Source organism: Zosterops lateralis, assembly GCF_965231275.1.
Source record: "Zosterops lateralis genome assembly, chromosome: 16".
In the NCBI taxonomy this organism is placed as follows: domain Eukaryota; kingdom Metazoa; phylum Chordata; class Aves; order Passeriformes; family Zosteropidae; genus Zosterops; species Zosterops lateralis.
This window is the reverse complement of record NC_139776.1, coordinates 6786821-6799088: the sequence shown is the minus strand read 5'-3', so window position 1 is coordinate 6799088 and position 12268 is coordinate 6786821. Positions and strand designations below refer to the sequence as shown.

General features: G+C 49.2%; 1 protein-coding gene across 1 annotated transcript; it reads left to right on the top strand.

Annotated features, from left to right (window-relative positions):
* Positions 1-216: 216 nt before the first annotated feature.
* Positions 217-10324, top strand: OPRL1 (opioid related nociceptin receptor 1; the record flags this gene model as incomplete). The annotated part of the gene is made up of 3 exons (XM_083872966.1): positions 217-443; positions 9115-9470; positions 9801-10324. The coding sequence occupies 3 exons, from the start codon at positions 217-219 to the stop codon at positions 10322-10324; spliced, it is 1107 nt and encodes a 368-aa protein (XP_083729092.1).
* Between the last annotated feature and the right edge of the window lie 1944 nt (positions 10325-12268).

The following is a 12268-nucleotide window of genomic DNA, read 5'->3' as shown; positions in this document are numbered from 1 at the left end:
TGCGCCAGCCTCTCGGGGTTACATCCCATTAAAATGCTCCTGGGGAGGGAGGGAGGTCTGTGTTCCGTGGTAATAAATCATCCTTCTCCCTGGTAATAAATCACCTTTCCCCGGCGTTTCTCGTGCCTTGCTACAGCCCCTGCCACCCGTTTGATCAGCAGATTTAAAATCCGTCTCTTGCTGCCCCAGGTCCTTGGCGCAGGCTGCTGCTTCAGGATGGACCCGCTCTTCCCTGCCCACATCTTTGAAGACCCCGACCTGAGGAAGCTGCTGAACGACTCCTCCATGCTCAACCTGAGCTTTCTGCCCAGCAACTGGTTCAACAACAGCACAGGGGACGGTTTCCTGCCGCTCAGCATCAAGATCACCATCGTGGTGGTCTATTCCATCGTGTGCATCGTGGGGCTGGTGGGCAACTGCTCCGTCATGTATGTGATCGTCAGGTAGGACACCAGGGACAGGGGGAGCGGGGCAGACCTTCCCTCCCCCAGGCCCTGCTGCGGGTAAAGCAGGCAGGCGCTTCCCTGGAGTTTGAGACGTGCCTTAGAGGTAATGAGGTGGCATTTCTTTTATTGTTTTGGGTTTATTTATTTTTTTTCCCCCCTTCCTAGGCTGTGATGAAGGTTTCTGCCAGTTTTCAGCTGCCCTCTGGTGCCTCCTAAAGTTTAACCCTGAGAATGGAACAGAGTGAGCAGATCTGCTCAAAAAAATTGGGCGCTTTTTTTTTTTTTTCTCTATTTCTTTTCTTTTTAGGGAGCTGGATGTGTCTGGGGAGGGCAATGTGCTGGGAGCATTCCACTGCCCCAGGGTGTGCTGGCTCCTCAATGGGACCTGTCCTTCCTGTGCTGTGTCCGGCACCCCAGCTGTGTTTGCAGGTGCTGCTCCATCTGGGAGCTGGCTCTTTCCAAAGCTGAACCTTGTTGCAAAGGAAAGAGCCTGCTGGGAAGCTTCCTTTTACTTTTACAGGAGAAAAAAAACCCCAAACAAACCAAAACCACAAATGTAAGTCTTCCAAGCCTTTGGAGCTTGCAGACTTAAATAAGATGTGAGAGGATGCTGCAGAGTTGAGGGCAACTTCTCTGGCTCCTTGTGCTGAAGTCAGGAGAGTGGAGGGGGACCTTTGCAGAGGGACAGCACAGAGCATGCACCACTCCATCCTCCCTGCCCATTGTTGGCATTTTGAGTGTCCCTGTCTGCCCCTGCCGTGCTTCAAACCCTTCTGGCTCTGGGAATCAGAAACCTCGTTCACCCTGTAAGTACAGAATAAGTTTGTGCAGCTCTTAGGGCTGTGATTATATTCTACCTGCACCTGCACATTGAGGAGGGACCTTCCATTTTATCCACATCTTGGAGCAGATTCCTGGTGCAGATGGACTCTGCCTGCACAGAAAAGACAGGCTGAATCCTCCAACAGAAGATTAAAGTATTTAGCAGGTATTCAGACACTGATGAGATTTTGTTCCTGCCAGGAGCCCAACTGCTTCCAAAGCACCTTTCCCCTGAACCACTACAAGTTGGCTGAGGGAGATGCTGCAAAATTAGGTCTTTGGTACCAGAGGTCAGTGAAGGGTGGTTAAATCTCTGCTCCAAAGGCAAAGTGATGTGACTGTTCATCAGGCTGCCTGTCTGTGCTCTCAGCTGAGCAGTTTATGGCACTGAGAGGGGATCCCATTAGCCCCAGGGAGTCTGCAGATGCAGAGAGGAGGTTTGCAGCACATGGTGCCATATCTGGAGAGCTCATGTTCCTGCTCAGTGTAGTAGCAATCGTTGGAGTAGTTTGTGGGTGTGTGTAAGTGTGTGAGTAGTGAGGCTCTGGGAGCTGGAAGCCCTTGTCTGATGTTGGTGATGTGGCTGCCTGGTAATGCCCAGCCCGTGTGCAGCAGGGGAAGGGAGTCCTGACCCTGTGCATGAGCCTTAATGTGTGTAAGGGGAAGCCTTGGCAGAAATCTTTTCCCTGTCTGCAAAGGTCTGGTGGGATGTGCACAGCAGGATCCTGCTGGCCCTGCCCAGCGCTGGGACTGGAGGATCACCAGTAATACGTGTCCCAAACTGGGTCCTGGGCAGGTTGGACCTGTGCCATGGCTAACCACGAGAAATACTGGCTTCTGCTCCACACCTTTTTGACTTTGATACCTTCCAGTTGGATAAATGGCACTCAGAAAAAGAAAGTGAGATTTAGCACCAGAATTTCCCATGGAATGTAACTCTTTTTGTGTGTGTCCTCTCATTTTTACAGTTTTCAAGCAATTGAAAATGGAAAGCAGGTGCCAGCCCGATCTCCCTTGGGTTTTTCCATTTCTCTATTTCCCTTTATTCAGAAATGAAAAGTGTGTGCTGGGGAGGTTCTAACTGATCTAGGGCACATGTATGAGCTGCTGCTCCCCACCCATGCTCCCTGGGAGCTCAGTACTCAGGGAGACCAGCACTGAGTTACAGCCAAGGCTGTGACCCTTCTTGAGTCAATGAGTAACAACTTCTGGTTAGCTCTGCCCTGGATTCTTCTCTCCTTGCCCTGCCTGTCCAGGTCAGGAGCAGATGTGAGGATGAATTGGAGTCAATATCAAACTTTTGACCTGGCCATGTACACAGATTGGTGAAGAGCTGCCAAATTGTGGCTGTACAAGGAGGATGCTGATGAACTTCTCAAATCAGGCTTAGAGCTTTGATCTTCATGCCTTGAATAGCACCTCATTTTCAGTAGGTTGGAAGTTGGTTGCTGGTCAGTCAACACAGGGTTTAGGGGCTCTTAATGATAAATTAATGTAAAAGTCATCAGCAAACTCTCTGTGCTGCGCCCTTATCACTGTAGGTAATGTGCATCCCAACAAGCTTTTATTCTTTCCATGCTTCAGCAATGATACCAATAAGCCTGGTTATATTACACAGCCCACAGGAAAGTGGTGTATTACCTTCCAGAAAAAGACTGGTAGTGTTATAAACAGTAATTGTTTCCTGTTTTTGAGGGAGTTGGGAAATAAAAAGACTCTAATACCAGCACTCCAGGAAGTTGGAGGCATCAGGAAAGCTCATTTCTTCTCTCCTCCTGAATGAGTTTTCTGCAGCACCAAGGGAAAAGTTTTAAAATCTCCCGGTATTTTACACAAAAGTACAAATTCATAGCCTCCTCTAGGTTTTCCCCTCTGTTGTAGAACCCAGCCTACATCTCTATTGTATTTGGAGTGATTTAACATTTGGGACGATTAATTAATAGAGACAGTCATCATGTGACTGTCAATCCCTTCCAGGGCTGAGCAGCACTAATTGGGTAAGACGGAGAAGGGCTCTCGTCAGGAACACAATTTCCTGGACAGTAAAGGGCCTATTGTGGGAACCTGCCTCGTCTGTGGCTTTGTTCTGCTGGCTCATCGTGGAGCTCCTTGCCAGCAGAGACGAGGCCTCCCCTCCCTCCTCCTTCTGCTGTTCGCTCTCTTCTGCATATATTTCCTGTTCTGCTTCTTAATGAACGTGAAACAAGGAGCTGAACAGAGGGTTTGGGGGGAGAGTGGGGGAAACCAGGCTGCTGAGATCCCTCCTAGCTGCTAACCAAAGTCTGCAAGGCTGCTTGCCCAATATCTTTGTCTTTAGGAAGGAAAACAAAGGGGAAGGAGGGTGTATTTTTGGCCCTGGGGGTGGGGCTGACCCCAGTGTCCTTACAGGGCTGTGACATCTCTGCCAGCCACTGGTGACCCAGGGAAGGGACAAGGTGCAGCTTGTTGTCCCTAGCTCCACCATGCTGCTGTAATTCTCAGCAGTGGGGATCTGGAGGACTCTGTTCCTGCAGTTCAAACCCCTGTGGGAACTCAGCCTCATTTTTTGGGCACTCCCCATAGCTATGGCAGCTCTCTGTTGGAGCCTGGCCAAATGCTGGGGATGCTCATCTCTCTCTATGGCAGAACACCTTTCAGAGCATTTTAGGCAGTTTAAGGCTGTCAGGCCCCTACATTTTCATCTGCTGCCTCCGGGTGAAGCTTTAGGAGGAAAAATGTGATGGGGAGGTGCCTGAACTACGATCCTGCCTGGGGATGCTGTGCCAGCTGTTGTTCTGCTTGAAAACTGCCTCGGCCCCAGAAAATAGGGGTGAGGGCAGCTGGCTGTGATGAGACAGGGGAAATGAAGTTAATTATGACATTTCAGAGATGCTGATTTCTTAATAGACAGCTTTCTAAGGGAAAAGCCTGGACCAGCTGTGTGTCTCAGAGCTGAAATGAAGTGAGTGCTGACACGACTGGGGCCATCTGAGACCTCTGTTGTCTCCAGATCTGCCTCTTAGTTTTTCCTTGAAAAGTAAAATAAATAGACATAAATTATTGGAATTTATAGAGAAATCAAGGGCTCTTTGCCGTGGAGAGTGAGTGGAGCTGGGTGAGGTTGGTGAGGTGAGCAGGAGGGGACCCTGCTGTGATGATGGCTGCCAAGGACAGGTTGGCAGCTCCCTGATTTCTGGGTCCCCATGAGCCCAGGTGAGCTGGGCTCAGCCACATGACCCCAAGCAGCCACATCTGACCCCTGCTAACACAGGTCCTGTAGCTCCAGTGTGTGCTGAAGGGCTCTTTGTTTCACCTGGCTGTGGTGAGGTGGGTGGAAGGGAGTTGCCCACGTGCAGCAGTAACTCTGTGATGTTTAACACACACACAGATGTTCAAGGGACTTGATTCCCAATGTTTTTCAGAGCCTGGGCATTTCCCAGAAGCATTCTGGATGTCAGCAGAGGCAGATCTGGCCCATGAGCAGGGATAGAGTGTCCTGCTGCAGGGTGGATGCTGATGAATGCCATCCTTAGACCAGAGCACCATTCCTGGTGGCCAAGCACCTGCTCAGGGGGGTGGGAGCATCCCTGAGAGCCCTTGGGTGAGCTGCTGAAGCTTTTGCAGCAGCAGCAGCCACAGAGTCTCCTCCCTTGGCAGGCCTGCACCATCCACAGTGCTCCCCAAAGAGCACCTGGAGGGCAGGGCAGGGCAGGGCAGGGCTGGCTTTTCATAGCTGTCCCCCAGTCACAGAGGTGAGACTCAAGGACAAGAAGATCATCTGTCCCAAAGTGTGTGCTCATCCTGGCTGGCTGCAGATTCCATTACTAGCCCCTGCTAGTCAGTCCCTGTCTTGCTGGGTAATTTATAGGCTTTTAGGTGCTGTGCTGGTGGCTGCTCTTGCTGTAGTGTCTGGCCTCAGAGTCCAGACTAATTTAAATTTGTCCTTCTCAAATTCTGTGCAGTTTTTTCAGGGCCTGTTGAACCATTAAGGATAAATCATCTTGCAGTGGTCAGAAGTTTCAGGCTGAGGGGGCTCTGGGCTGGTGATCAGAGCAGCAGGGATGCAGAGAGCACGGTGTGGGCGGCTGGCTGAGGGGACACAAATCATGACAGAACGTGCCAATATCAGCTTCACACAACCTGAGGGCTGGGAGCAGAGATGGGAGAGAACTGGGGCTGATTTCCACCTTCACAGGGTGGGAGCAGCTCAGTAAAAATCCTCTTTGAGCCTTTTCTGCTCTGGTTTTTTTCCTGGAGCATGTCCAGGGATGGGGGCAAAGGCTGTCACTGCTGCTGGGGTGTGAGGTGGGGATGGAGGGAGCTGCTCAAGGTGAACAACACTGTCTGCATCCTAATTAGCTGGAGCTACACATATCAAAATCAAGATGCTCCAAGAGGCAGCGAGCTCCTGGAATCAATGCTCAGGGTTTTGCAGGGCTGCAGGCTTTGCTCTGGTCCCTCTGCCCCTGGTGCCTGCAGCTCCATTTTGGGTTGTGGGTTTGCTGCAGCCAGCTGTGTCCTTAGCCCCAGCCCTTGCCCTGCAGCCTTGCTGTGGCTGGGTGGAAAAGGGAAAGATGCAAAAACAACAGGTCTGCAGCTCACCCTGAGGCTCAGCCAGGAGCAGACTCTGTTCTTGTGAGGAATAGGTCCTCAAAGCCCCGAGGGTGTGTCTACCTGCCCTACCCTTAATTACCTGCCCTTAATCTCATCTCCCAGACCGTGCATTCCCCTTACCAGAGGGGCCACGTACCAAAAAGGAAGGGGGAGATAAGTGCTGAGTTGATATCCAGGTGTTTTTCCTCTCAGGCTTCAGCATCTGAGAGAACAGGAGAGCAGAGCAGAGCAATTACTGTCGTGACAAAGGGAGAGCTGGATGGAGAGCTGAGCACCACCCTGTGGGAGACGCTCCATTAGGAAATTACCTCCGTGGCAGAGTGTAAGAAAGTGGCCCAGCAGGGAGCTAATGTCCTCCACGGAATCCACAGGTTTATCTGCAGCAGATTTGTGTTGTGGGAGATGAGACTGAGGTGCCTCCTAAAACCTGAGAGTTTAATTTTTCTTTCTTTTGTGCAGATTAAGAGAAAAAACACTCTCAGTTCCGGAGGAAAAGAAATAGAGGTTAATCCACAGAGAAGTGATTGATTGATTTTTGTGTGCACTGAACATTCTGGAAATGTTTGGGAACATTGGTTGGTTGGGACAATGGCCATTGGCTCTCAGCGTGTGGAGAAAGAGGTGTATAACTAATTAATTAGGTGTAAATTAATTTCATCCCCTATCAAGGGCACAAAATCAGCTTTAAATTCTATTGGAAGATGGGTTGAAGGAGGTGGTGGGACAGCCACCTCAGTGTGTCTGTGTTGGAGCAGGGGAAGGTGGCTCTGCCATCACCTCAAGGAGCTGGTGAGGAAGGAGGCAGAGGAGAGGGATCTGTGCACTGAGGGATTTTGCAGAACACTTGTACTTGGACTCTGAATTCATGCTGAGAAGTGTCTGGGAGGAGTGGGGCCAGTGGGGCTGGAGGGAGTGGCAGGGACCTGAAGATTTGCTCTGCACACCCTGAGTTCAGGGCTGGCTGAGATGCCCCAAACTTCCCAGCTCTGGGGACACAGGAGTGTGCAGGGAGGCATCTTTGTCCCCCATGGATGCTGGATGGGGAGTGGAGGTGGGTGAATGGTTGCTTGTTTCTTCCACTGGTCAATGACAAAAAATAAAAGAGGAACAACCTTTAATTTTTACTCCTTTGCAGTGAAGTTGCTCACCATTGCTCAAAATTGTTATTCCCTTGAGTTATAATGTCAGTAAAAGCAGTCAGGGTTAGAGGCACGTTGATGAATTGCCTCCAGCTCCAGCCCTTCTGGAAGGATGGACTGCAACAAACTTGACCTTTGGGAAGCTTGAAGCAGCCCAGGCAGGTTTGTGGTGTTCAGGGGAAACTGCAGCTCCCAGGAGATCTTTGCCAGCACAATCCTCAGTGACTGAATGATTTCCCAAAGCCTGAGCTGACAATGCTTATTTTTGTGAGAGCTGATAAAACAGTGATTTCACTTCTTTATTTTAATCCCCCTTTCCTGACCTGGTGGGGAAAGTGAATCCACTCAGACCCCTCTCATCCCCGTGTGCTTTGCCACATTTATGCCAAGTACAAGAACTCAAGGAAAGAAAACCTGGTCACCCTGAGATGCTCCTTTGGAGTTCAGGGCACTGGAGGCTGCTGTAATTCTCCTTTAGAAATCCCAAAGCTTAAAGCCCTGGCAGCTGCCTGGTTATGTTGGATTTGCAAAGTGCTTTTGCTCATTCATCCCATCACAAAAGGAAAGGCACCAGTATTTTCCTTCTACTGCTTTTGGTTATATAAGTTTGTCTGGGCTGGCTTTCTAAGAACCTGTGATTGATTTCTGGGGCAGGAATAGCCTCACTCAGGCTTATGTGGGGACCTCAAAGTACTTCCAATGTTTCCATCAGTGCTCACCTCCAAAAGCTTCCCTTGGCTTTCAGGGTCAAAAAGAGGATCATTCAGTTTTGCTTTCTGAAGCTGCCTTCAGACTTCTGATACAAGCCCAGCTCAGAGCTCCAAGGCAGGTTAAAAAATAGACTTTTATAGTCTGGATCGTGGCTCCCCTGTCTGCTTCTCTTGCAAACCTGACCAGGTCACCATGTGTCCCAGCAGAGTTCAGAATATGCCAGTGATAATGTTCTGCCAAGAATTCAAATGATTTATCAAGAGCTGAAGAAGCTCAGACTCTCAGGGGAGGGCACAGCACTGAGAAGGGCAGTTGTGGGTTTGCTGTTCTGAATCAAATTGGCAAAAAGAGCTCTTTAGGTCGAATCAGATCCTGTAATGTTTTAACACGTATCAGGCTGAAAATAGTGCAGCAGTTTACGGGTAGAAGTGTTACCCTCAAATGAACTTGCACTCTGTTAATAACATCATTGTCTGCCATTTTTGGCCATGTTCCTGCTAAGGCCATTAGCAGAGTCAATGATGGATGAGCTGTAGTTTTTAAATTATACCTACTTGAGCTCTTATTCTGCCTATGAGAGGAATATCCTGGAGCTGAAATGTTAGATTCAGTGACAGAGACACTGTTGAGCTTCCACTTCTGCAGACACTTCATGTCCCCCTGGACAGGTGATCACAGATGGCTTTGCATCATTTCCCAAGTGTGAAAAGGAGAGGATTGCCATTAGAGCAAGGTGACTCTTCCTTCAGGGCAGTCAGTTCATGTGGTAAAAGTCATATTGAAATGACAAAAAAATCTTTAAAGTAGAGTTTGACTTGTGACTTTACTCCTTTCTCTAGAAAGATCCATTATGATATTTTGATTTCTGATTCAAACCTAGTTCCTCATGAGTTTTCAGCTGGCCAGGGCTGGACACTTTGCCTGCTCTGATTTGACAGCTCACATTAGCCATGCTCTCTGGCTATGAGCCCATATCAAATTGCTGATCAACTTACCCCTGCACCTTTCAAACCAGCTTACTGGCTAAAGCTCTCACCAATACTTATAACAATGAAGCCATAGGTAGCGAAATCCTCATTTGGCCTTATTGAAGTAATTTTTCAGGAAAGACCATCTGAGCTGACAGCCTCAGACTTTCATGGTGCTCACTTGCAGAGTGAGGGAATGGTCCTCCTGCCCATGGAACTGACTGTGGAGAGACCATTTGTGGTGTTGCAGGAGATGGGCTGAACTGTGTGTTGATAAACCTGTGGGGGCTTGAAAGGTGAGGATGGCCTATCTCATTACGTAAGAAAATACAGCATCTCCTTTTGAAAGCAGCAGAATCTACTTCAGTGAAGTTCAGTGTCTGGCCCATCATGGTCAGGTGGGAGCTGTAACCATTGCTCATTCCTGCATTTCAGATTCACCAAGATGAAGACAGCCACCAACATTTACATCTTTAACCTTGCTCTGGCTGACACCCTGTGCCTGATGACCTTGCCCTTCCAGGGAACAGACACATTCCTGGGCTTCTGGCCCTTTGGCAATGTCCTGTGCAAGATTGCCATCTCCATTGACTACTACAACATGTTCACCAGCACCTTCACGCTGACGATGATGAGCGTGGACCGCTACATCGCCATCTGCCACCCCATCAAAGCCCTGGACATCCGCACACCCCACAAGGCCAAGGTGGTCAATGTTTGCATCTGGGCACTGGCTTCTGTCTTCGGCATCCCGGCCATGGTGATGGGATCTGCAGAGAACGAGAACAATGGTCAGTAAAACTGCATCCACTGGGAAGGAGGGATTGCTGGACAGGAGAGCCCAGGGAGAGGGGGGCTGGTTTCATCAGTGGAGTCTCTGCTGTAAAATCATCTTAGCCTCTCTGTATCACTGCTACTGCTTTTCTAGTGTTAATCATAGAATTGTGTGAGGAATTGAACACTAAACATAGAATTGTTACATTAGGTTGGGAAAGCCCTCTAAGATCATCAAGTCCAACCATTAGCCTAACTAACTTAAACTAATCTGAATGTGCAGATGCTTTTCTGCTTGATCTGCATTTGTTGATCTTCCTTCCCACTTCATTCTTTTACTCTTGCAGAAATTGATTGTCTAATTAAACTTCCTTCTCCCGTGGACTACTGGGATCCAGTGTTTGGCATCTGCGTCTTTCTCTTCTCCTTTATGATCCCCGTGCTGATCATCACCATTTGCTACAGCCTCATGATCAGGCGGCTCAAGAACGTCCGCGTCCTCTCGGGCTCCAAGGAGAAGGACCGGAACCTGAGGCGCATCACCCGCATGGTCCTGGTGGTGGTGGCAGTCTTCATCGTTTGCTGGACTCCCATCCAGATTTTCGTGCTGGTGCAGTGCCTGGGTGCCAAGGCAGAGAGCGAGCTGGAGCTGGCCATCTCCTGCTTCTGCACCGCGCTGGGCTACGCCAACAGCAGCCTCAACCCCGTGCTCTACGCCTTCCTGGATGAGAACTTCAAGGCGTGCTTCAAGAAGTTCTGCTTCCCCACCGCCTTCAGGACCGAGCTCCAGATGTCCAACAGGATGTGCAGCATTGCCAAGGATGTGGCCTACGCCTGCAAGAACTCGGAGGGGACTAACAATCCGGCCTGACTAGGCATGGAAATCCCCATGGTGGCTGTCGCCCAGCAGAGTCCAACCACCCCCACGTCAGAACTAACTCAGATAACGGCCCTTTAGCAGGACCTTAAAACTGAGATGTGAGAAACCAAGAAAATCATTTTGGGGGTTGGGAAAACTGGATACTGCGAGAGCACGCAGAGAAAGTCAGCCCATTTGATGCTTTTTTAATTCCTGTGCATCCTGCACTAAGGAACGTGTTTGAAATCAGCCCATTGATTCCTGTGAAACCCTGGGAGTTTGCAACATTATCGAGAGTTTGGGAATTAAGGGTTTAAAATAGGAATCGCTCCTGGGGCTTACACTTCTGCTGCTGGGAGACAGACAGAATGTGAACTCTTGCATTGTTTTTTTCCTCCCTGGGTGGAGATGTTAACAGCTCGCCTGGCTCACCAGGCGCTTGTGTGCGGGTTTTCCTCCTGTGCCATCGCTCTGAAATCAGACTTTGCTGCAGCCAAAGTGGGCAGGAGCCATCAGACAAAACCCAAGATCATCTCCAGGATGAGTCATCGTGCAGGGAAGGATGCAGGGAGGGAGAGCAGGGAGCTGACAGGAAGAGAAATTCGAACTGCTTTGGGAGGACAGTGCCAGCTCCTGCAGATGGATCTGCAGTGAAACCCCCCTCCCAGAGGGGAGCAGGGGGGGAGAAGGGACTGTCAGAACTGATGATGTAGCTCCAAAGAGGAGGAAGAAAAAAAACTGAGGAAATGAACACAATTTCTCATTTACATGCTGCTACTACTTTTCTTTTTATCTCTGTATTTCCAGTGTAATAATGGACAGAATGTGTCTGTATATACATGTCTGTAGTGGAATAGGTGCAGACACATGGTAGGATTTCACCTTACCAAGCATGCCTTGGGCATCTTCCTCAGTGAGAGGAGGAAGGAATGAAGTGGCCTACAGACACATGTATTTATGTATAGGGAAAGCCATTTTGGAGAAGTCAGAATGGCATCTCTTCCAGAAGACATGGACATTCCTGGTGGGAGGAGGCAGCCTAAAACAGTCCCACCTGCTCCACATGGGATAAGGGGGGCACAAACTATACAAAACCTGGGGTTCTGTGGTTTATGTTTTTAACTGAAATAACACCCACTATGCTGAAAGCATGTGGGAAATGCTGCCCGGGTACCACCCCTCCTGCGAACCATGGATTGATTTTCCTCTCCCAGAGTAGGCCAGAGCTTTGTGGAAAATAAAATGTCCTGTCATTTCACTTGATAACAAAAGCTTCCCCAAAGGGTTTCACCACTTGAGTGCCCTCTGTGCTGGGGAGAGCAGCAGGCTGGGTTTGTTCCTGTAGCACAACAGCCCAGGGAAATTTGGGCAGTGGTGGCCAGTGGTGCTGATGGGGGAGCAAAGCACCAACCTCCACGTGGAGATGGGAGGTCAATTCCAACATGAGAACCAGCAGCGTCATCCAAACTGTACAGATTCCAATGTGAATATATTTCTTGTGCTCTGATCTATGAGATTCTGTATTTTTAATGTATTGATTTGCCAATATTTTAATGCTGTCATGTTCTTTATATATGCTGTACAAAGGAATTGAATGTTATATTTCTATGTAGAGTGTTTCCCTCATGGTTGGGCTTAAAATACAGACGCAATTCCAGTGTCCCATGTGTAGGACCCAGATCCCTTGTAAACTGCTCATGCTGGGAGGATATTGATGCTGATTCATGTTTGACTGGGAATCTGGATGTATACCAGAGCAAACTTTGCAATTAGCACTTCCCCATAGCGATCTGGAGGGAGGAGGAAATCTGGGCACTTTAAGCACTTTGTAGTGGATGTTAATCCCCGAGCCCTCACCAGGAAATCCCATATAAACCCCAGGCATGTGAAGAACAGCTCCTTGAGAACTGTGCTGCTGGCAAGCTGCATCCATGCCTTTGGAAAACTGGGTTAGGT